This window comes from Salvelinus alpinus, chromosome 15, assembly GCF_045679555.1.
Source record: "Salvelinus alpinus chromosome 15, SLU_Salpinus.1, whole genome shotgun sequence".
Lineage (NCBI taxonomy): Eukaryota > Metazoa > Chordata > Actinopteri > Salmoniformes > Salmonidae > Salvelinus > Salvelinus alpinus.
The window spans coordinates 16,305,465-16,330,014 of record NC_092100.1 but is presented as its reverse complement, the minus strand read 5'-3'; the positions used below and the strand labels follow the sequence as shown (position 1 = coordinate 16,330,014).

General features: G+C 42.9%; 1 protein-coding gene across 3 annotated transcripts; it reads left to right on the top strand.

Moving 5' to 3' along the window:
- The first annotated feature begins 4,503 nt into the window (after positions 1-4,503).
- On the top strand, positions 4,504-24,223 carry rtca (RNA 3'-terminal phosphate cyclase). Of its 3 annotated transcripts, XM_071344309.1 has the most exons (12): positions 4,504-4,689; positions 5,253-5,287; positions 5,402-5,502; positions 6,038-6,181; positions 7,013-7,136; positions 7,572-7,630; positions 7,723-7,864; positions 18,304-18,425; positions 22,099-22,157; positions 22,820-22,914; positions 23,141-23,245; positions 23,364-24,223. In XM_071344309.1, the coding sequence occupies exons 2-12, from the start codon at positions 5,255-5,257 to the stop codon at positions 23,460-23,462; spliced, it is 1,083 nt and encodes a 360-aa protein (XP_071200410.1). In that variant the 5' UTR covers positions 4,504-4,689; positions 5,253-5,254; the 3' UTR covers positions 23,463-24,223. The 3 variants fall into 3 exon arrangements, with proteins under 3 accessions (XP_071200410.1, XP_071200411.1, XP_071200409.1); XM_071344308.1 differs by lacking the exon at positions 4,504-4,689 and having other exon boundaries at positions 4,818-5,287; XM_071344310.1 differs by lacking the exons at positions 5,253-5,287; positions 5,402-5,502 and having other exon boundaries at positions 4,509-4,689.
- Positions 24,224-24,550: the final 327 nt, after the last annotated feature.

The following is a 24,550-nucleotide window of genomic DNA, read 5'->3' as shown; positions in this document are numbered from 1 at the left end:
CATTGCTTGTTAGTCAGTATCAGACAAGGTTTTTTGTAATCAAACATCAAAACAATGACAAAAATAGTACAAAATACAATCAATGTTAGTACTTGACAATAGATAGAGGAAACACATTAGATTTGCAGGACAGTATGTTGATGGCTGTAGATTTGTGATGTGTCTTTTGGCATGGAAATAATTGTGCCTTCAGAAAGTATTCACACCCCTTGACTTTTTCCACATTTTGTTGTGTTACACCCTGAATTTAAAATGGATTCAATTGAGATGTTGTGTCACTGATATATACACAATACCGCATACTGTCAATGTGGAATTTTGTTTTTAGAATTTTGTACAAATTAATAAAAAATGAGAAGCTGAAATGTCTTGAATTAATAATTCAACCTCTTTGTTATAGCAAGCCTAAAAAAAAAAAATGTGCTTAACAAGTCACATAAGTTGCATGGAATCACTCTGTGTGCAATGATAGTGGTTAACATGATTTTTTAATGACTACCCCACCTCTGTACCACACACATACATTTACCTGTAAGGTCCCTCAGTCAAGAAGTGAATTTCAAGCACAGATTCAACCACAAAGACCAGGGAGGTATTACAATGCATCGCAAAGAAGGGCACCTATTGTGAGATGGGTGAAAAAAAAAAAAAGCAGACACTGAATATCACTTTGAGCATAGTGAAGTTATCAATTACGCTTTGGATGGTGTATCAATACACCCAGTCACTACAAAGATGCAGGCGTCCTTCCTAACTCAATTGCCAGAGAGGAAGGAAACCACTCAGGGATTTAACCATGAAGCCAATGGGGATTTTAAAACAGTTACATATTAATGGCTATGATATGAGAAAACTGAGGATGGATCAACAACATTGTAGTTACTCCACAAAACTAAATGACAGTAAAAATGAAGCACACACAGTATAAAAATATTCCAAAACATGCATTTTGTTTGCAATAAGGCATTGAAATAATAATGCAAAAAATATGGCAAATAAATTAATTTACGTTTGGGGCTAATCCAACACAACACATCACTGAGTACCAGTCTTCATGTTTTCAAGCATGGCGGTGGCTGAATCATATTATTGTTAAGGCTCTCGTTTGTTGAATGAAGAGTGGACCAAGGCGCAGCGTGGTAGGCGTTCATCATGCTTTTTATTGATGACACCAAAACAAAAACGACAAAAAACGAACGCGAACAGTTCTGTCAGGCACAGACACTAAACAGAAAACAAGATTCCACAAAACCCAAAAGGAAAATGACAACTTATTATATGATCCCCAATCAGAGACAACGATAGACAGCTGCCTCTGATTGGGAACCACACTCGGCCAAAAACAAAGAAATAGAAAACATAGACTTTCCCACCCGAGTCACACCCTGACCTAACCAAACATAGAGAATAATAAGGATCTTTAAGGTCAGGGTTTGACAGTTATGGGTATGCTTGTCATCGGCAAGGACAATGGAGTTATTTAGGATAAAGCAAACATAATAGTAATCCCAGGAAAAATCCTTGAAGAAAAACTGGTTCAGTCTGCTTTCCAACAGAAACTGGGAGACAAATTCACCATTCAGCAGGACAATAACCTTAAACCTAAAAGGCCAAATATACACTGGGGTTGCTTACCAAAACGACATTTAATGTTCCTGAGTGGCCTAGTTACAGTTTTGACTCAAATCTGCTTGAAATCGATGGCATGAAAATGGCTGTCTAGCAATGATCAACAACCAACTTGACAGCTCTTGAAGAACTTTAAAAAAGATAATGGCCAAATATTGTACAATCCAGGTATGCAAAGCTCTTACCCAAGAAAGACTTACCCAAAAACACTCACAGTTGTAATTTTCTGCCAAAGGTGATTCTAACATGTATTGACTCAGGGGGTTGAATACTTATCTAATCAAGTATAATAGTATATAGTATAATTTTTCTTCCACTTAAGACATTACAGAGTATTGTGTGTGGATCGTTGACCCTTCGTGGTTGAGAGAATGCCAAGAGGGTGCAAAGCTGTCATCAAGGCAAGAATATAAAATATAAAATGTATTTTGATTTGTTTAATACTTTTTTGGTTACTACTTGATTCCATATGTGTTGTTTCATAGTTTTGATGTCTTCACTATTATTCTAGAATGTAGAAAATAGTCAAAATAAATAGTAGTTGTGTCCAAACTTTTAACTGGTACTGTGAATATATATATATATATATATATATATATATATGCACATATGCACACATAGTATACAAAATATTAAGAACACCTCTTTCCATGACATAGACTGACCAGGTGAATCCAGGTGAAAGCTATGATCCCTTGTTGATGTCACTTGTGAAATCCACTTCAATCAACATAGATGAAGGGGAGGAGACAGGTTAAAGAAGGATTTCTAAGCCTTGAGACAAATGAGACAGATCCTTGTGAAAGGGGCAGTGCATTGTCATGCTGAACCATCAGGTTCTTGCTGCAGATGAATGGCGCAACAATGGGCCTCAGTATATCGTTCTATTTGCCATCAATAAAATGCAATTGTGTTCGTTGTCCGTACCTTATACCTGCCCATACCATAACCCCACCGCCACCATGGGACACTCTGTTCACATCAGCAAACCACTCGCCCACACAACACCATGTATGTGGTCTGCGGTTGTGAGGCTGCTTGGATGTACTGCCAAATTCTATAAAATGACATTGGAGGCAGCTTATGGTAGAGAAATGAACATAACATTTTCAGGCAACAGCTCTGGTGGACATTCCTGCAGTCAGCATGTCAATTGCACGCTTGCTCAAAACTTGAGACATCTGTAGCATTGTGTTGTGTGAGAAAACTGCACATATTAGAGTGGTCTTTTATTGTCCCCGGCACCTGTGTAACGATCATGCTGTTTAATCAGCTTCTTGATATGCCACACCTGTCAGGTGGATGGATTATCTTGTCAAAGAAGAAGAAATGCTCACTAACAGGGATGTAAACAAATTTTTGCACAGAATTTGAGAGAAATTAGCATTTTGTATATAGACTTAATTTTTTTAATTAATTAATTTAATAAATAAAAAAATTATACTGTATTATTGACTGTATGTTTGTTTATTCCATGTGTAACTCTGTGTTGTTGTATGTGTCGAGCTGCTTTGCTTTATCTTGGCCAGGTCACAGTTGTAAATGAGAACTTGTTCTCAACTAGCCTACCTGGTTAAATAAAGGTGAAATAAAAATAAATAAATAAAATTTTGTGCATATGGAACATTTCTGGGCTCTTTTATTTCAGCTTATGAAACATGGGACTAACACTACATCTTGCGTTTATATTTATGTTCAGTGTATATACATCAGGACATTTACATAGTGAACTCGTACACATTGTAAATATGAAAATAAAATATAGAATTTTAGAACGTGACCTACCTCTTACATGTCAATATCAGACTAAGAAGAATTTACGTTCGCAATCTTCCCCTATCTACAAACGTAACCAATGGCATAAAACCTTATTGATATTTAAATTCAATCAATGAATAATAAATATATTTCTGCTGTGTCAAGTGGAAACATAAGCAACCCTGTTACATTAATAACACATTCATTATCAATAACAACCACAAGTTGATATTTCCGGTATATCACACAGTAAATGTAGTTTGTTTGTTATACTGCAAAATGATCAAGTGCTGCTAATCAATGTGTTTTGCATGGGTTATGAATTGGGTTATGAATGGGTTATGTATGGGTTATGAATGGGTTATGAATGGGTTATGTATGTTATGAATGCGTCATGTATAGGTTATTAATGTGTTATGTATGGGTTACGAATGCATTATGTATGGGTTTTGAATGGGTGAAATATGAGTTATGAATGTGTTATGTATGGGTTATGATTGGGTTATGTATGGGTTATGAATGTGATATGCATGGGTTATGAATGTGTTATACATTTTAAAACTGGGAAACAATCATACAATGGGATGCCTATCCGAAGACAAGGACTGCAACCACTGTTGAACTTTGTGTTTTGATGCATCTCAACAACAAAGGGATGTGGGTGTGTGTTGCTTACTCCAATAAGAGTATCCAAGTATCTCCGAGGAGACATAGCCTTGACTGCATAGGAAAATCTTCCTAATAGAATATCTGTGCTAACGTATGGATATGTTTCATGGGTGCAAGTGCATCCAGTATTATTTTTGGTGTGCTGAATGGGGCAAAAACCTGGCTCGTCTGACCCCAAGACAAATATTCTACTTGCTACTAGCCAAAATGTCAATAATAATAGGAACATACAGTGTTTATGTGGCAGTGTTTATTAAGGTAGACTCAGCAATATGACGTAGATGCAGAAAGTAAACAGCATATTAGGTCAATTTCCTTCAACAACCCCGAGGCTCAACTTCTCCGCTGTTTCAGTCCCGTGGCTTTTAAGCTGTAACACTGTGAAGCGAACACGTGCGCTTGCGCAGATACTGTGTGTGACCGTGTGAGAGTGAAGTCTTGCATCTCGCTCATCTCAATATCTGCGGTGTTGCTCGTTGCAATGCCATGACTTAAATGCTCTCTCGCTCTCTTTAACACACACACGCACACACATGCTGTAATGCGTATTTAAGGGCGGTTGAATTACACAATTCATTTTTAGATACTTTAGGATGATTTGGTCATGAAGCACGAAAATGCTAAATATCTAAGGTAAGGAAACCAATGTAATTTTGGTGAACCATTCCTTTAATGCCTATGCATTAATTAATTGTTATGATTTTTAGTATTTTTTTTCTAGGCCTTTCCCACTACTTTTCCAACTTTGAACAGGGAGGGGGTGAGGCAATGGATTGCTTGCTGATCACAATTGCGCATGTGCTAACAGTCAGCACGATCAAGAGTAGCAGCCTTAATGCTGAGCAACATTTAATGGAAAAATGTGAATAACACGTGAACATCGCAGTTCAAATATAACCCGTTTTTTCGTATCGTTGTGGGATTTTCCTTTTTTTCTCCCAAGTAATAAGAAATTGCTTTCATTGATAACTACCGCACTGCGCAGTGACGGTTGGGGGAAGTTCACAATTGGAGTAGCTACCCCAGACGCCGGCGGAGTGTCTTTTACATCAAGCGCTGTAAAAAGCTACTTCAGAGCAGACCATCCACATTTGCGTGTTTTCACATCTTTAGGGACAGACATCATACATTCCTTATAGTGGGGAAGTCATTGAAAAACATAAATATTTTTCTTCTTGTTTCAAAAATGGCCGCAGCAATGGTGGAAATGGACGGAAGTATAATGGAGGGTGTGAGTATTTCACACGATTAAAATACACTTTCTACTACATATTTTGTCAACATGATTTGACATTGAACTTAGAATATGTCTTTACTATGTATATTATGTTTTGTCCTCTTTTAGGGCGGGCAAATTTTGAGAGTATCTGCCGCACTGAGTTGCATCAACGGCGCTTCCATCAGAATAAACAAAATTCGCGCAGGTAGAGGTACACCAGGATTAAGGTATTCATTTCCTAAATCCATGTCATGATATTGTAGAGTATATAGCTGGCTAGACGACAACAAAAGCCACATGTCATCCTACTAATATAAGAAAGCTTCATTCGAGTTGCAGTCTATAGCCCTGGGGCAATCGCCGGCGTCTCCAGACAGAAGTTTAGTTCATCAGAAAACAAAGCAAAGTTGGTTTAAAGGACTTTTATTTTCCAAGCAGATAGAGCGTCAACTTTAATCTCGGACAATTAACTGTTTTACAGCCCATGGTCTATAACTTGTCTTATCTTTTGTTTCATATTTAATGGCAGATGCCCACCCTCATAGCTACATTTTTCATGTGATCCTTTGTTGGGAATGTGCAAGCACATGGCAGTTGACTTATTTCTATCACAACTGAACTAGAAAACTTTTCCCTCATTGCCTTGTGTTATTCAGCGCAGATAATATCATAGCCTACATATTGTCATTATTCAATTGAAATAGCTAAGTCCTTTTCCTTTCATTGTTAACCCCTTGCCCCCCTTCCCCTTTTCACTACTAGACCACAGCATCTGTCAGGGTTGGAGTTGGTGAGGGACATTTGTTGTGGAAATCTTGAGGGAGGCTCAGTGGGATCGACAGAAGTCACACTCACCCCTGGGAAAATAAAAGCTGGGAATCACACCGCAGACCCACAAACGGCAGGGTAAATCATGTTAGGCTGCACCACTGTTATTCCTGACGGCACACATTCAATGGGAGTATGGGACAGACATTTTTTGGTTCCTAATCTCAGACAATAATTATTTAAATTTTATTTATTTAACTAGGCAAGTCAGTTAAGAACAAATTATTATTTACAATGCAGGGCTAGGAACAGTGGGTTAACAGCCTTGTTCAGGGGTGGAACGACAGATTTTTACCTTGTCAGCTCGGGGATTCGATCTAGCAACCTTTCGGTTACTGGCCCAATGCTCTAAACACTAGGCTACCTGCCGCCACAAAGAAAGACAGAGCTGTGGATGGCTATCCAAATGCACTTGTTAAAAACCTTGTTACTATCAAGCTGACATGATACTTGATACCCATATAAACATTGCCCAAAACTATGTAGAGTTTGACAATTTCACAAAATAGCAGGAAAAAATAAATTTTGCCCCAGACGATACAATACTGTGTCAATTTTTAAATCGAAATTCATTTTGTGTATAACGATGGGGATAATTACATTTGGGAGTATGGAACCCCCTGTTAATCTCCTGGCAGATAGCCTAGCTTTTAAGGGCGTTGGGCCAGTAACCAAAAGATCACTGGTTTGAATCCCCTGAGCCGGCAAGGTGGAGAAATCTGCCGTTCTGCCCTTGAGCAAGGCAGCTCCCTGGGTACCTATGATGTCGATTTTTAAGGCAGCCCCCTGCAGCTCTCTGATTCAGAGGGTTTGGGTTTATTTTGGTTGAATGCATTTAGTTGTACAACTGACTAGGTATCCCCTTTACCTTCCCTATCTATTTCATACTTCTATCTTGCTCTGTTCCAGGAGTGTGGGGCTGCTGCTGCAGGTCTCTCTACCCTGTGCACTGTACGCTGATGGCCCCTCTGAGCTCTGTCTGAAGGGGGGCACCAACGCGGACATGGCCCCGCAGATTGACTACACCATCAAGGTATGGCTTACCTTAACCTGTGTTGGTAGAGGTACCAGTGGTTGTATTTTATTTAACTAGACAAGTCAGTTAAGAACAAATTCTTATTTTCAATGACGGCCAAGGAACAGTGGGTTAACTGCCTTGTTCAGGGGAAGAACGACAGATTTTTACCTTATCAGCTCGGGGATTCGATCTTGCAACCTTTCGGGTACTAGTCCAACGCTCTAACCACGAGGCTACCCTGCCGTAATGTGGGTTGTGTTCCTGGGAAATCATGAATTTTAGTTCTCTCAAATTCTTAAATACCTTGTCTATAGATAGGCCCGAAGATGGATTGCTTGGTTTATGACTGTCACTAAACATCCTCTTATTTGCCATCTATTTATTTTTAAGTTAGTTTCTTTGTGTTACCGTTATATGTACTCTTAAAGTCAGTTTTACGTTTTCCTCCAGGTATTCAAGCCCATTGTGGAGAAGTTTGGTGTACATTTCAACTGTGACTTGAGAATGAGGTTAGTATCGTCCCCCCTGTTAGATTAGTGTTGGTGTAAAAAATACTGCCTGGGCCCCAAAATATGACCATGCATGTTCTTGTCTTGAATAGGGGCTACTACCCCAAAGGCGGAGGTGAGGTGGTGGCTAAGGTTAGCCCAGTGAGCGAGCTGAGCCCTGTCAACATGACCGAACGAGGAACCATCTCCAAGATCTATGGAAGGTCCTTTGTTGCTGGGGTTTTACCCTATAAGGTACCATACCAAGCAATGGCTTTGGGTTAGAGTTGCCGATGCATTTTACTTTAAGTTACTGTTATACAGTGCCTATAGAAAGTAAATCAAATCAAATCAAATTTTATTAGTCACATACACATGGTTAGCAGATGTTAATGCGAGTGTAGCGAAATGCTTGTGCTTCTAGTTCCGACAATGCAGTAATAACAACAAGTAATCTAACCTAACAATTCCACAACTACTACCTTATACACACAAGTGTAAAGGGATAAAGAATATGTACATAAAGATATATGAATGAGTGATGGTACAGAACGGCATAGGCAAGATGCAGTAGATGGTATAGAGTACGGTATATACATATGAGATGAGTACTGTAGGGTATGTAAACATAAAGTGGCATAGTTTAAAGTGGCTAGTGGTACATGTATTACATAAAGATGGCAAGATGCAGTAGATGATATAGAGTACAGTATATACATATACATATGAGATGGGTAATGTAGGGTATGTAAACATTATATTAAGTGGCATTGTTTAAAGTGGCTAGTGGTACATTTTTACATAATTTCCATCAATTCCCATTTTTAAAGTGGCTGGAGTTGAGTCAGTATGTTGGCAGCGGCCGCTAAATGTTAGTGGTGGCTGTTTAACAGTCTGATGGCCTTGAGATAGAAGCTGTTTTTCAGTCTCTCGGTCCCTGCTTTGATGCACCTGTACTGACCTCGCCTTCTGGATGATAGCGGGGTGAACAGGCAGTGGCTTGGGTGGTTGTTGTCCTTGATGATCTTTATGGCCTTCCTGTGACATCGGGTGGTGTAGGTGTCCTGGAGGGCAGGTAGTTTGCCCCCGGTGATGCGTTCTGCAGACCTCACTACCCTCTGGAGAGCCTTACGGTTGTGGGCGGAGCAGTTGCCGTACCAGGCGGTGATACAGCCCGACAGGATGCTCTCGATTGTGCATCTGTAGAAGTTTGTGAGTGCTTTTGGTGACAAGCCGAATTTCTTCAGCCTCCTGAGGTTGAAGAGGCGCTGCTGCGCCTTCTTCACAACGCTGTCTGTGTGGGTGGACCAATTCAGTTTGTCCGTGATGTGTACACCGAGGAACTTAAAACTTTCCACCTTCTCCACTACTGACCCGTCGATGTGGATAGGGGGGTGCTCCCTCTGCTGTTTCCTGAAGTCCACAATCATCTCCTTTGTTTTGTTGACGTTGAGTGTGAGGTTATTTTCCTGACACCACACTCCGAGGGCCCTCACCTCCTCCCTGTAGGCCGTCTCGTCGTTGTTGGTAATCAAGCCTACCACTGTAGTGTCATCCGCAAACTTGATGATTGAGTTGGAGGCGTGCATGGCCACGCAGTCGTGGGTGAACAGGGAGTACAGGAGAGGGCTCAGAACGCACCCTTGTGGGGCCCCAGTGTTGAGGATCAGCGGGGTGGAGATGTTGTTACCTACCCTCACCACCTGGGGGCGGCCCGTCAGGAAGTCCAGGACCCAGTTGCACAGGGCGGGGTCGAGACCCAGGGTCTCGAGCTTGATGACGAGTTTGGAGGGTACTATGGTGTTAAATGCTGAGCTGTAATCGATGAACAGCATTCTCACATAGGTATTCCTCTTGTCCAGATGGGTTAGGGCAGTGTGCAGTGTGGTTGCGATTGCGTCGTCTGTGGACCTATTGTGTCGGTAAGCAAATTGGAGTGGGTCTATGGTGTCCGGTAGGGTGGAGGTGATGTGGTCCTTGACTAGTCTCTCAAAGCACTTCATGATGACGGAAGTGAGTGCTACGGGGCGGTAGTCGTTTAGCTCAGTTACCTTAGCTTTTTTGGGAACAGGAACAATGGTGGCCCTCTTGAAGCATGTGGGAACAGCAGACTGGGATAAGGATTGATTGAATATGTCCGTAAACACACCAGCCAGCTGGTCTGCGCATGCTCTGAGGACGCGGCTGGGAATGCTGTCTGGGCCTGCAGCCTTGCGAGGGTTAACACGTTTAAATGTTTTACTCACCTCGGCTGCAGTGAAGGAGAGCCCGCAGGTTTTGGTAGCGGGCCGTGTCAGTGGCACTGTATTGTCCTCAAAGCGGGCAAAAAAGTTATTTAGCCTGTCTGGGAGCAAGACATCCTGGTCCGCGACGGGGCTGGTTTTCTTTTTGTAATCCGTGATAGACTGTAGACCCTGCCACATACCTCTTGTGTCTGAGCTGTTGAATTGCGACTCTATTTTGTCTCTGTACTGGGACTTAGCCTGTTTGATTGCCTTGCGGAGAGAATAGCTACACTGTTTGTATTCGGTCATGTTTCCGGTCACCTTGCCCTGGTTAAAAGCAGTGGTTCGCGCTTTCAGTTTCACGCGAATGCTGCCGTCAATCCACGGTTTCTGGTTTGGGAATGTTTTAATCGTTGCTGTGGGTACGACATCGTCAATGCACTTCCTAATGAACTCGCTCACCGAATCAGCATATTCGTCCATGTTGTTGTTGGACGCAATGCGGAACATATTCCAATCCGCGTGATCGAAGCAGTCTTGAAGCGTGGAATCAGATTGGTCGGACCAGCGTTGAACAGACCTGAGCGCTGGAGCTTGTTGTTTTAGTTTCTGTTTGTAGGCTGGAATCAACAAAATGGAGTCGTGGTCAGCTTTTCCGAAAGGAGGGCGGGGGAGGGCCTTATATGCGTCGCGGAAGTTAGTATAACAATGATCCAGGGTTTTACCAGCCCTGGTAGCACAATCGATATGCTGATAGAATTTAGGGAGTTTTGTTTTTAGATTAGCCTTGTTAAAATCCCCAGCTACGATGAATGCAGCCTCAGGGTGTGTGGTTTCCAGTTTACAAAGAGTCAGATAAAGTTCGTTCAGGGCCATCGATGTGTCTGCTTGGGGGGGAATATATACGGCTGTGATTATGATCGAGGAGAATTCCCTTGGTAGATAATGCGGTCGACATTTGATTGTGAGGAGTTCTAGATCAGGTGAACAGAATGACTTGAGTTCCTGTGTGTTGTTATGATGATCACACCACGTCTCGTTAATCATAAGGCATACCCCCCCGCCCCTCTTCTTACCAGAAAGATGTTTGTTTCTGTCGGCGCGATGCGTGAAGAAACCAGCTGGCTGCACCGACTCCGTTAGCGTCTCTTGAGTTAGCCATGTTTCCGTGAAGCAGAGCACGTTGCAATCCCTGATGTCTCTCTGGAATGTTACCCGTGCTCGGATTTCATCAACCTTATTGTCAAGAGACTGGACATTGGCGAGTAGTATGCTAGGGAGTGGAGCGCGATGTTCCCGTCTCCGAAGCCTGACCAAGAGACCGCTACGTTTGCCCCTTTTACGGCGTCGCATAGGGTCCCCGGCTGGGATCAGATCCATTGTATTGGGTGGAAGGCAAAACACTGGATCCGTTTCGGGAAAGTCATATTCCTGGTTATAACGATGGTGAGTTGACGTTAATCGTATATTCAGTAGTTCCTCCCGACTGTATGTAATGAAACCTAAGATTACCTGGGGTACCGATGTAAGAAATAACACATAAAAAAACAAAATACTGCATATTTTCCAAGGAACGCGAAGCGAGGCGGCCATCTCGGTCGGCGCCATTTTGTCACCATAAGTACACACCAGCTTGAACTTTTTTCACATCTTGTTGCGTTACAAAGTGGGATTTAAGAATATTTAATTGTACTTTTTTGTAATTGATCTACACAAAATACTCCATAATGTCAAAGTGAAAAGAGAATTCTACTCATTTTCTCTCCACAGCAGTGTGGAGAGCCTCCGTGACACAGAAGAGCAGTCTTGGTTGAGTGACCAGTCTTGAAGTCTGACTGGTTATCAGAGTTGATCAGAGAAAGTGTTTTGTAAAGATATAAAAAAAGAAGGGATCTACAGGCTGTAGTTTTTGACGTCAGATGAGTCAAGTGTTGTTTTTTTGAGGGGAGCGACTCCTGACGTTTTGAAGTCAAGAGTGGACCCCTCCATTGTTGAGGACAGGGAGAAGGTCTCCAGAGATGTTCTAGGGGAGGGGATCAAGCGGGCAGGTTGTTGGGCGGTCAGACCTCACTAGTCGCAGGATTTCATCTGGAGAGAGAGGTCACGGCGTAGGGTAGTTCTGTGTGAGTGGGACCAGTTGACTCAATAGGCTGAGTGAATGACTAGCGGATGTCGTCAACCTTCTTTTCAAAGTGGCTGACAAAGTTGTCCGGGGAGGGGGTGGAGGATTAAGGAGGGAGGAGAAGGTGGAAAAGAGTTCCCTAGGGTTAGAGGCAGAAGCTTGAAATTTATAGTGATAGAAAGTGGCTTTAACGGCAGATACAGAGGAAGAGAGGGTACAAATCTGTCGTTCTGCCCCTGAGCAATACAGTTAACCCACTCTTCCTAGGGTGCCGAAGACGTGACTGTCGATTTAAGGCAGCCCCCCCGCACCTCTCTGATTCCGAGGGTTAAATGCGTGAGACACATTTCAGTTGAAGGCATTCAATTGTACAACTGACGAGGTATCACCCTTTCCCTTAGAGGAGGGAGTGAAAGTATGATAGGTCCTCCGGAAGTTTAGTTTCTCTCCATTTTCACTCAGCTGCCCGCAACCCTGTTCTGTAAGCTCGCAATGAGTCACTCAGCCAGGTAGTGGGAGGGCCGAGCCGGCCGGGAGGATAGGGGACAGTGCGAGTCATAGGATGCGGAAAGGGGGGGGAGAGTAGGGTTGACGAGACAGAATCAGGAGACAGGAGGAAGAAGGATTACATTTTTTTACTCGTTTTTTCTCCCCAATTTCGTGGTATCCAATTGGTAGTAGTTAGTCTTGTCTCATCGCTGCAACTCCCTTACGGACTCGGGAGAGGCGATGGTCGAGAGCCATGCGTCCTCCGAAACACATCCCAACCTAGCCGCACTGCTTCTTGACACAATGCACATCCAACCCGGAAGCCAGCCGCACCAGTGTGTCGGAGGAAACACCGTACACCTGGCGACCTGGTCAGCGTGTACTGCGCCCGGCCCGCCACAGGAGTCGCTAGTGCGCGATGAGACAAGGATATCCCTGCCCGGCCAAACCCCCCTAACCCGGACGATGCTGGGCCAATTGTGCGTCTCCCCATGGACCTCCAGAATCACCCGAATCTCTGGTGGCACAGCTAGCACTGAGATACAGTGCCTTAGACCACTGCGCCACCCGGGAGGCCCAAAGCAGGATTTAATAGAAGGGAGAGATGATAGGAGAGAGTAGTGGGAGAGCGACAATTGCGACGGTGCATGACCATCTAGGTAGGGGCTGAGTAGCTAGGGTTTGAGGAAATGGAGACAGAAAAGGAAGAAAAGTAGTGATCAGAGACCCGGAGGGGGGATGTAGTGAGATTAGTAGGCAAACAGTCTCTAGTAAAGATGAGTTCAAGCGTATTGCCTGCCTTGTGAGTTGGAGGGGATTGGGAAATGGTGCGGTCAAGGGGAAAGAGAGAGTTGGAAAGAAATTAATCGAAGACAGAAGTCGGGAAGTTGAAGTCGCCAAGTACGAAGAGCGGTGAGCCATCGTCAGGAAATTAGCTTATCAAGGTGTCAAGCTCATTCCACAATACAGGTGTGCAAAGCTCTTATGAGACTTACCCAAGAAGACTCCCATCTGTAGTCGCTGCCAAAGGTTTTTTCAACATGTATTGACTCAAGGGGGTGAATACATATCTAATCAAAGTATATTAGTTTTCTTTTTCATTAATCGTTAAATGTTTTACTAAATCTTCCACTTTGACATTACAGATTACAATGTGTGGATCGCTAACACATTTAAAAAAAAAATGAAAATCCCTTTTAATCCCACTTTGTAATGCAACAAAATGTGTAAAAAGTTCCACGGGCAGTAGAGATCAAATAAAATTGTAGTAGTCACATGCGCTGAATACAACCTTACAGTGAAATGCTTGCTTATGAGCCCCTAACCAACAATGCAGTTTAAAAAAATGTAAGTAACAAGTAATTAAAGAGCAACAGTAAAATAACGAGACTATACAGGGGGGTACCGGTACAGAGTCAATGTGCGGGGGCACCGGTTAGTCGAGGTAATTGAGGTAAGATGTACATGTAGGTTGAGTTATCATCTATGCATAGCCACTTCAATAACAGAGTAGCAGTGGTGTGAAGGGGGGCAATGCAATGCAAAAAGTCTGGGTAGGCATGTGATTAGCTGTTCAGGAGTCTTATGGCTTGGGGATAGAAGCTGTTTAGAAGCCTCTTGGATCTAGACTTGGCGCTCCGGTACCGCTTGCCGTGCGGTAGCAGAGAGAAAGTCTATGACTAGGGTGGCTGGAGTCTTTGACAATTTTTTAGGGCCTTCCTCTGACAGCGCCTGGTATATAGGTCCTGGATGGCAGGAAGCTTGGCCCCAGTGATGTACTGGGCTGTACGCACTACCCTCTGTAGTACCTTGCGGTTGGAGACTGAGCAGTTGCCATACCAGGCAGGCAGTGATGCAACCAGTCAGGATGCTCTTGATGGTGCAGCTGTAGAACCCTTTGAGGACCCATGCCAAATCTTTTTAGTCTCCTGAGGGGGAATAGGTTTTGTCGTGCCCTCTTCACGACTGTCTTGTTGTGCTTGGACCTTGTTAGTTTGTTGGTGATGTGGACACCAAGGAACTTGAAGCTCTCAACCTCCTCCACTACAGCCCCTTCGATGAAAATGGGGTCATGCCCGGTACTTTTTTTCCTGTAATCCACAATCCTCTCCTTTTGTCTTGATCATGGTGAGGGAGAGGATGTTGTTCAGACACCACATGGCCAGGTCTCTGACATCGGCGAACTTAACGATTGGAGTCGTGCCTGGCCATACAGTCATGAGTGAACAGGGAGTACAGGGGGGGACTGAGCACGCACCCCTGAGGGGCCCCTGTGTTGAGGATCAGCGTGGCGGATGTGTTGTTACCTACCCTTACTACCTGGGGGCGGACCATCAGGAAGTTCCTGATCCAGTTGCAGAGGGAGGTATTTAGTCCTAGGGTTCTTAGCTTAGTGATGATCATTGAGGGAGGGCACTATGGTGTTGAACGCTGAGCTGTAGTCAATGAATAGCATTCTTACATTGGTGTTCCTTTTGTCCAGGTGGGAAAGGGCAGTGTGGAGTGCAATAGAGATTGCATCATCTGTGGATCTGTCAGCGCTGTATGCAAATGATGTGAGTGCTTTGTGTCGGTCGTCATTTAGGCAGGTTACCTTAGTGTTCTTGGGCACAGGGACTATGGTGGTCTGCTTAAAACATGTTGGTATTACAGACTCAGACAGGGAGAAGTTGAAAATGTCAGTGAAGACACTTGCCAGTTGGTCAGCGCATGCTCGCAGTACACGTCCTGGTTATCCGTCTGGTCCTGCGGCCATGTGAATGTTGACCTGTTTTAAAGGTCCTACTTACATTGGCTGCGGATAGCGTGATCACACAGTCTTCCGGAACAGCTGGTGCGCTCATGCATGTTTCAGTGTTATTTGTTATTTGCTTCGAAGCGAGCATAGAAGTAGTTTAGCTCGTGTCACTGGGCAGCTCTCGGCTGTGCTTCCCTTTATCGTCTGTAATGGTTTGCAAGCCCTGCCACATCCGACGAGCATCAGAGTACGATTCAATCTTAGTCCTGTATTGGCGCTTTGCCTGTTTGATGGTTTGTCGGAGGCCATAGCGGGATTTCTTATAAGCTTCCGGGTTAGAGTCCCGCTCCTTGAAAGCGGCAGCTCTAGCCTTTAGCTCAGTGCGGATGTTGCCTGTAATCCATGGCTTCTGGTTGGGGTATGTACGTACGGTCACTGTGGGGATGACGTGATTGATGCACTTATTGATGAAGCCAATGACTGATGTGGTAATCTAGTCACTGGTGCTTCCTGCTTTAATTTTTGCTTGTATGTAGGAATCAGGAGGATAGAATTATGGTCAGATTTGCCAAATTGAGGGTGATTTTAAGTTTCCCTGTATTCAATTCCCCGGCCAAGAATGGCGGCGCCGCCTCTGGGGGAGCATTTTACTGTTTGCTTATGGTGGAATACAGCTCATTGAGTGCGGTCTTAGTGCCAGCATCAGTCTGTGGTGGTATGTAGACAGCTACGAAAAATTCAGATAAACTCTTGGTAGATCGTGTAGTCTACAGCTTATCAAGAGATACTCTAACTCTGGCGAGCAAAACCTTGAGACTTCCTTAGATATCGTGCACCGGCTCTTGTTTACAAAAAAACATAGTCCACCTCCCCTTGTCTTAACAGACGCCGCTGTTCTATCCTGCCAGTACAGCGTATAACCAGCCAGCTGTATGTTGATAATGTTGTCATTCAGCCACAACTCCGTGAAGCATAAGATTTTACAGTTTTGAATGTCGGATGTTATGGTCAGATTTGCCAAATTGAGGGTGATTTTAAGTTTCCCTGTATTCAATTCCCCGGCCAAGAATGGCGGCGCCGCCTCTGGGGGAGCATTTTACTGTTTGCCTATGGTGGAATACAGCTCATTGAGTGCGGTCTTAGTGCCAGCATCAGCATTTTTCGTAGCTGTCTACATACCACCACAGACTGATGCTGGCACTAAGACCGCACTCAATGAGCTGTATTCCACCATAAGCAAACAGTAAAATGCTCCCCCAGAGGCGGCGCCGCCATTCTTGGCCGGGGAATTGAATACAGGGAAATGGCAGTTTTGAATGTCGGATGTTATGGTCAGATTTGCCAAATTGAGGGTGATTTTAAGTTTCCCTGTATTCAATTCCCCGGCCAAGAATGATCTGGCAGGATCATTTAATCTTCCGTGTAGGTCATAGATTTTATTGTCCAAAGATTGCACGTTTGCTAGCAGAATGGAAGGCAGTGAGGGTTTATTAGTTTGCCTACGAATTCTCAGAAGGCAGCCTGCCTTCCGGCCCGTTTTTCTCCGCCTTCTCTTCATGCAAATGACGGGGATCTGGGCCTGTTCCCGGTAAAGCAGTATGACATTCACCTCGGACTCGTTAAAAGGGAAAAAGGATCCTGCCAGTTCGTGGTGAGTAATCGCAGTTCTGATGTCCAGAATGACAACATTATCAACATACAGCTGGCTGGTTATACGCTGTACTGGCAGGATAGAACAGCGGCGTCTGTTAAGACAAGGGGAGGCGGACTATGTTTTTTTGTAAACAAAAAAGTCTCAAGTCTCTGGACATCAGAACTGCGATTACTCACCACGAACTGGCAGGATCCTTTTTCCCTTTTAACGAGTCCGAGGTGAATGTCATACTGCTCATATTGCTCGCCAGAGTTAGAGTATCTCTTGATAAGCTGTAGACTAATGTCCCGTTGGTAGTTTAATCTTCCGTGTAGGTCATAGATTTTATTGTCCAAAGATTGCACGTTTGCTAGCAGAATGGAAGGCAGTGAGGGTTTATTAGTTTGCCTACGAATTCTCAGAAGGCAGCCTGCCTTCCGGCCCGTTTTTCTCCGCATTCTCTTCATGCAAATGACGGGGATCTGGGCCTGTTCCCGGTAAAGCAGTATGACATTCACCTCGGACTCGTTAAAAGGGAAAAAGGATCCTGCCAGTTCGTGGTGAGTAATCGCAGTTCTGATGTCCAGAAGTTTTTTTTCAGTCATAAGAGACGGTAGCAGCAACATTATGTACAAAATAAGTTAAAAAAAATATAAGTTCCAAACAACGCAAAGAAACTAACAGAAAAAACACAATCTGTGCCTGTGTATGAAAGAGATTCTGTGTACTATGTCATATGTGCACAACGTCATTGCTCTCCGGCTGTCTCGCTGCTGTGTCCACTGAGCTATTGGGCCCGCCCTGCAACCTCATTGGTTAATGCTGGGCAGGCCTTTTGGTAGCTGTCACTCAAATGCGAGGGGCTGAAGCTCTTTGGGTATAAGTCAAATTCCTAGGGGGCTGGCCCACATGGGATGGAAATGTAGGGAAAATGGCACAGCTTCAAGAAAACGTTTCTTTCAAACTAGTGATTTCGTGGCTAATTGAGGTAAGACATTATGCTTACAATTGACTCATTCACCCCTCTCCCCTCTAACTATTTCTGAGGTTGTTGCTGTAATTGAGAATGTGTTCTCCGTCAACGTACTTGGTAAAATAAGGGTAAAATAAAAAATCTTAATGTATGAGCTACACATTGACACATCCAGCCCAAAGAGGGAGGTAGTCACCAAAATACCGGAGCATGTCTTTAATGTATACTGTAGTGATTACTTTTAGCCCTACCTACATGTACATATTACCTCAACTACCATGTACCCCAGCACATTGACTCGGTACCGGTACTCCTTGTATAATCTTTTCACGGTGAAGTCTACACTTGTTGTATACGGCGCATGTGACAAATAAAGTAACATTTACATTTTGCTTATTCCACTTGTGTACAGTTTCCTGTCCATCTGCTACCCCTTTGTACTTAAATGCACATGATAACATGAAGTAGTTTCTGAGATCAGATTTGAGTGAGCTCAAATACTCCTTTTCCTCCAGCTTGCCAAGGACATGGCAACGACGGCAACAAGAGTTATCAGGCGAGAGATAAAGGACCTTTACATCAACATCCAAACACTGCAGGAGAAGGACATGGCCTGTGGAAGCGGCAACGGCATCATGTGAGCGTATTTACATGACATTAACCATTTCATTATCACTCAAATGTATTTATAAAGCCATTTTTACATCGGCAGATGTCACAAAGTGCTTATACAGAAACCCAGCCTAAACTCCAAACCGCAAGCAATGCAGATGTAGAAGCATTGTAGCTAGGAAAAACTTCTTAGAAAGGCAGGAACCTAGGAAGAAACCTATAGGAACCAGGCTCTGAGGGGTCCTCTTCTGGCTGTGCTGGGTGGAGATTATAAGAGTTCATGGCCATTAAGGCCAGATCGTTCAAGAAGTTCAAACGTTCATAGATGACCAGCAGGGTCAAATAATAATCAGTGGTTGTAGAGGGTGCAACAGGTCAGTACCTCAGGAGTAAATGTCTGTTGGCTTTGAGGTCGAGACAGCAGATGGGGTAGGAAGAGGGAGGGTCGAAACAGCAGGTCTGGGACAAAGTAGCACCTCTGGTGAACAGGTCAGGTTTTCCATCGCCACAGAAACTGGATCAGAGGCACAACCAGGTGGTTTAGGGACAGCCAGGAGTCATCAGTCCAGATGGTCCTCCGGGAGGGGAGTGATGGGAGAATTAGAGGGACACCAGATAAAACTGTTAAAAGATGTCTATACCTGTATGACCTCAGTAAACCTGGATCAGTCACAATCAATGGTAATGTTTTCTGTGAAGATCTTTGTCAAAACAGTTGCACTAGTGGAGGATATTGGGTGTCATCTGAACATGCTTCATAGGTAGTGACGTGACTATCGTGATGGTTATTTTATCAAATCGGTTAACTTTAATAATTACGTGATTAAATTAATATTGTAACAATTAACTCATTAGCAATCTTGGGGCACCACAATGTTTGTTTCATGAGTTACCGTTTCCCGAATTAACTAAAGAATATCAGAATATATTGTAGAATTAGTCATCCATTAATAATAATTATTACCTCATATCAGTCTTTCTGAACGTCGTTGACTTAAAATCTGCATGAACCCTAGTCTAAATGTTTCAGTGATACACAAATTGGCTTAATTATTTACTAACTAAATAATCAAACAGAATTAAACACACACACGATAGATTATATGTTGATTACTAACATAATGTAATGGAAAGTCCCTAGTGGACTAACCTGATATGACAGCTTGGTACACAATGAAAAGGGAGGGGCATGTAAGGAGAAGGAGAGACAGTCAATTTATTGTACATACATGTGGAAGCTATGCTCGTGGGAATATGAAGACTTTGCACATGAACGACCGCTCATTTGAAAATACAGTAATCCCTCGTTTATCGCGGGGGTTACGTTCCGAAAATGACCCGCGATAAGTGAAATCCGCGAAATAGAAAACTTTTTTTTTTTTTACAATTAGCAACTATTACATGTATACAAATACAGTGACTCACGTGTAGGCCGTTTCGTCGACATTATGGGTTTAGGAGATGTTCGAAATTACAAGATAATTTGGCCAACTTAATGTAAATTTGCCAAGCTGTTTTATGTACGTACACATAACTGCACGAGACGACAAAATGATAGCACAATTCGTAGCATGTTTTGATACAAGAAGCGGGAGTGAGTTTTTAGCGAATCAGAATGCAGAGCACAATGCACCAAAAAAAAAAAAAAAAAAATGCATTATGAAAATCCGCGAAATAGCGAATCCGCGATAAGTGAACCGCGAAGTGGCGAGGGATCACTGTACTTGCAATGTGTATATATATTTACGCTTGTATGTCTCTGTTGAAATCGCCCGGTCCATCTATTGGGAGTCGTTCGACAGAAGTCTCTGGTTTGTCCACCAGAGGTCACAATGTCCTTTGTATTTGTTGTTGTCTTTCTTTGTTTTGGAAGTGTTCGTTAGAATGGATACATCAAAGGTACACAATGGTCGTTTGCTGAGATCTCCCTCGTGTCTTTGCTCAAAGTTCTAGACTACATTACCCAGCTGTAGACTGAGAATGTTTGGTATAGTCTTCGCCTTCACTTGTCGAGAGTTTGAGAGGGTCTTGAAGTTTTAGACCATTTGTCACGTATTCAGCTCGCGCTGCACGTATACTGGGCTAGTAGTTTTAAACGCTCGTAGCAACCCGGCAATGTACTGGTGTATATTTAAATTGCAACCATTTCAATGTGTAGCCACCGCTCCACGTTTTCTGGTCTACTGTAAATTTCATTAGGAGTCCTTTTATGCACTCGCCTTGAAAGGCGTGGTTACTGACTTGGCAAAAAGTTTTTATATAAAAACTAATTTTAGAAGGCTACAATCACGTTTCATCTTCTCACAAATAGTTTCATATTTAATCATCTAAGTTGTACAACATTTAGATGTAAACCTGACCCTGTGACTGCGTACACTTTCAGAGATAGTTATTTAGTTATACCGTCCTTAACTTCTTACGGAACATCCGGTGAAATTGCAGAGCGCGAAATTCAAAATACAAATTTCGTAATATTAAACATTCATGAAAATACAAGTTTCTTAAATCGTTTAAAAGCTTAACTTCTTGTTAATCCAGCCGCTTTGTCAGATTTCAGAAAGGCTTTACGGCGAAAGCATACCATGCGATTATCTGAGGACAGCGCCCCACGTACAAAAGCATTACAAACATTTTCCAAACAAGCAGAGGTGTCACGAAAGTCAGAAATAGCGATAAAATAAATCACTTACCTCTGAAGAACTTCCTCTGTTCGCAATCCCAAGGGTCCCAGCTACATAACCACTGGACGTTTTGTTCGATAAAGTCCTTCTTTATATCCCAAAAAAGTATTTAGTTGGCGCGCTTGATTCAGTAATCCACCGGTTTCCCTCGTTCAAAATGCATACAAATGAATCCCAAAAGTTACCAATAAACATTGTCCAAACAAGTCAAACAATGTTTCTAATCAATCCTCAGGTACCCTAATATGTAAATAAATTATCAAATTTAAGATGGAGAATAGTATGTTCATTACCGGAGATAAATAACGAAGTGCGCGCCCTCATCCACGCACGCCACAATACTACAGCCAAAATGGGAGCCACCTAGAACAACTACAAATTCTAGCTAATTTTTCAAAAAACAAGCCTGAAACTCTTTCTAAAGACTGTTGACATCTAGGAACTGCAATCTGGGAGGTATTCATTTTTACATTTTAGTCATTTAGCAGACACTCTTATCCAGAGCTCTTATTCCTTTGATTTTCCCATAGACAGCCATTTTAAATGGTGTCACCGCAACAACAACAAAAATCATATCAGTTCTGTTATACTCACAGGCATTATTTTAACAGTTTTAGAAACTTTAGAGTGTTTTCTATCCAATACTACCAATTGTATGCATATCCTAGCTTCTGGGTGTGAGTAACAGGCAGTTTACTTTGGGCACCTCAGTCATCCAAACTTCCGAGTACTGCCCCCTATCCCAAAGAAGTTATTAACCGGCTGTTAAAGTCCTAGAACCCTCCCCCTTCCTCTCTGGTGGGAGAGGGAGAGGGTGGGAGGGTTTATCTTTGATCCTCACCCAGGAGGGAAAGTCATGACCGTAGACTGATGGCTTGCATAATGTTTTGTGTCCCTAGTTTGGTGGATAGACAATAGAGAAGGTTACTTTCAACAGAACTGCCATGGGTTGTCTGTCATCTTAAATGCTATCCACCTCTACCACATTTTTTTATATGGTGTTTCTATTCTCCCCAGAATCATCGCAGAGTCTTCCACAGGCTGTATTTTTGCAGGGTCAGCGCTTGGCAAGAAAGGTGAGAAATCCATTGTTCTTGTGCTAGTTTGTTCTATGAAGTGAAGTGTACGGACCAATATGTACCACTAGTGGGCAACGTTCTACAAAGAAAGACATGCTAGGCAATGTTATGATGTGAAACTGTATATAAGCTTGGATGGTGAGTAAAGTTGTGCTTCAACATAAGCATTGCTAAAGCCATACAAGGTAAGCGGTCAACAGCAGAGAATAGGGAAATATTGTTGGCTAATGTTTTCAAATTGCTATCATATGCATCTGTAGGTTGTTTTTTATGTTGTGACCGTTACATGAAGAACACAGTTTGTTCTATTGGGGGCAGAGTTAGGAAAGTGTATGTATCTGAATGATTTAAATATCCAACCCAGCTCTATCCAATGACCTGGTTTGCACCTCCCCTGTGACTCTCTGGCACCATCTCGCACAACGATAACCTCTGGGCCAGTATTCTCAAATCTTCTAAGAGTAAGACATCTGATGATTTGGAGTCAGTTTTGCTTTTTAGATCATAATATGATTGGATTATTCTTGGGAGACCTGATCCTAGATCAGCACTTCTGCTCTTAGACACTACAGATACGGGCCCAGATAAAATAATTGGGGGGAAATTATATCAAATGCTGACCGGATTGGCTGTCTAACGCTGGTCCCCCAATGTCTCAGGTGTGTACCCAGACAAAGTGGGCTTCGAGGCTGCAGAGATGCTGCTCAGGAATATAAGGCACAACGGCTGTGTGGACGAGTTTCTGCAGGACCAGGTTAGCAATGAACCACGCACACACACAGGGGTATTTCACAAAGCAAGCTTAGGTGTCCTCCTGTAAGTAATCTAGAATCATTGTAATTAACGTGTACTTCAAATTCAAGTTAAGAATAGGTGCTTGACACCACACCTCCTTGCCTCACTGTCCATCTCACAGCAGCCACTTGAACTTACTCTATTTGGAGTCAGCTGCTGAACTCTTTTCTTTCACTCTCTGGCAGCTCATCCTTTTCATGGCATTGGCGAACGGCATCTCCAGAATCCGCACTGGCCCAGTCACCCTACACACAAAGACTGCGATCCATGTGGCAGAACAGCTCACGCAGGTGGGTCCAAAACACATTTTAATTGATTTCCAAAGACTCAATTGATGGGAAAATGAGTACTCAGTGCATGGTTTTATAAAGTGAACTTTTTTGTATCAAATTCTTTCCTTATTCCCAGGCCAAGTTTACAGTGACCAAGGCAGATGACGAGAATGCCAGCAATGACACCTACATCATCGAGTGCCAAGGAGTGGGTGTCACCAACCCTCATTTCTAGCCACGCCCATGTGTCTAACCGCCCCTTTTATGTTGTCTCCACCTGCAGCCGTGGATAGAAGAGGCACTGGAGACACTACTGTGATGTCACCTAACGGTCGGATGCTGCTTCTATTTATATTAGGATTTATTATGGCCCTCGTGGCACGATATTCAAGCAAATGAATTATTGGTTTACAAACGCACAGCCACATGATAGTTGGTCATCGTTGTCCGTTCCCCCTATTGCATTAACTGTCATTACCCTCGTAGCTTGTATAACTCAGGGTATTAATGCCTTACACTGTTATAATAAAAACATTAGATTTCTGTGTAGAAGGGGTGTACGTTTCAGCAGTCTGTTGAAGCGCCTCAGTGCATACAGGCTTTTATGGCAAAAAAAACATTGTTCATCGTCTCTGTCCCTAGTTTATCATTGTAGTTACATTTTGCTTCATACAGGGAGGATTTCTGTATTTTGAAAGATATGTATTGATGAAAAGCAAAACATTTTGGGGCTATGACAACAATGGACTAATGAAACAAATACCAATGTGTTGTTTTTGGGTGGAGTTTTCCTTTAAATCAATTGTTTCACTTATTAGATTTTTTTTTGGTGCATTGTTTGTCACTCAGGTAATGCAGATTAGACTGCAGAGTTGTGTTGACTGCTGTATTAGTCAGATAATGTTTAAAAGACAATTTGGAGATTTTGTTTTCCACCTTGTTTTGAGAAAATATGAATAAAATACCTTATTTTTGCCTTCTCTGAACAAGAGATGATCTTGAGTAAAGGATTTCTGACAGATCATGGATTAATTCAGATATCTTCTCACCCCCAGAAATGTATAGCTGGATGTCTGTCATCACTCATAGCCCCTTCATAGCATTAAAAAAGTAAATCCATGTCTTTACATATCATGGTAGTGATTCAAACTGTTTTAGTACAGAATACTATTTAATTCCAGTGAATGACTCGTTCCAGGAATCTTAGATGTGATGAAGAGTACATAGCCATAGCATGGAGTTGCTTGTCTGATAGTTATTAGCTATCTAGCTGACCCAGCTTGATAGCATGGTCATGTTATACTTGCCAACAAATGATTCACC

Coding starts and splice junctions, on each gene's coding strand:
- rtca (XM_071344308.1), top strand. CDS start 5,243: ATGGCCGCAGCAATGGTGGAAATGGACGGAAGTATAATGGAGGGT. Junction 5,288..5,401: donor ACGGAAGTATAATGGAGGGT/GTGAGTATTTCA, acceptor GTCCTCTTTTAG/GGCGGGCAAATTTTGAGAGT. Junction 5,503..6,037: donor AGAGGTACACCAGGATTAAG/GTATTCATTTCC, acceptor TTTCACTACTAG/ACCACAGCATCTGTCAGGGT.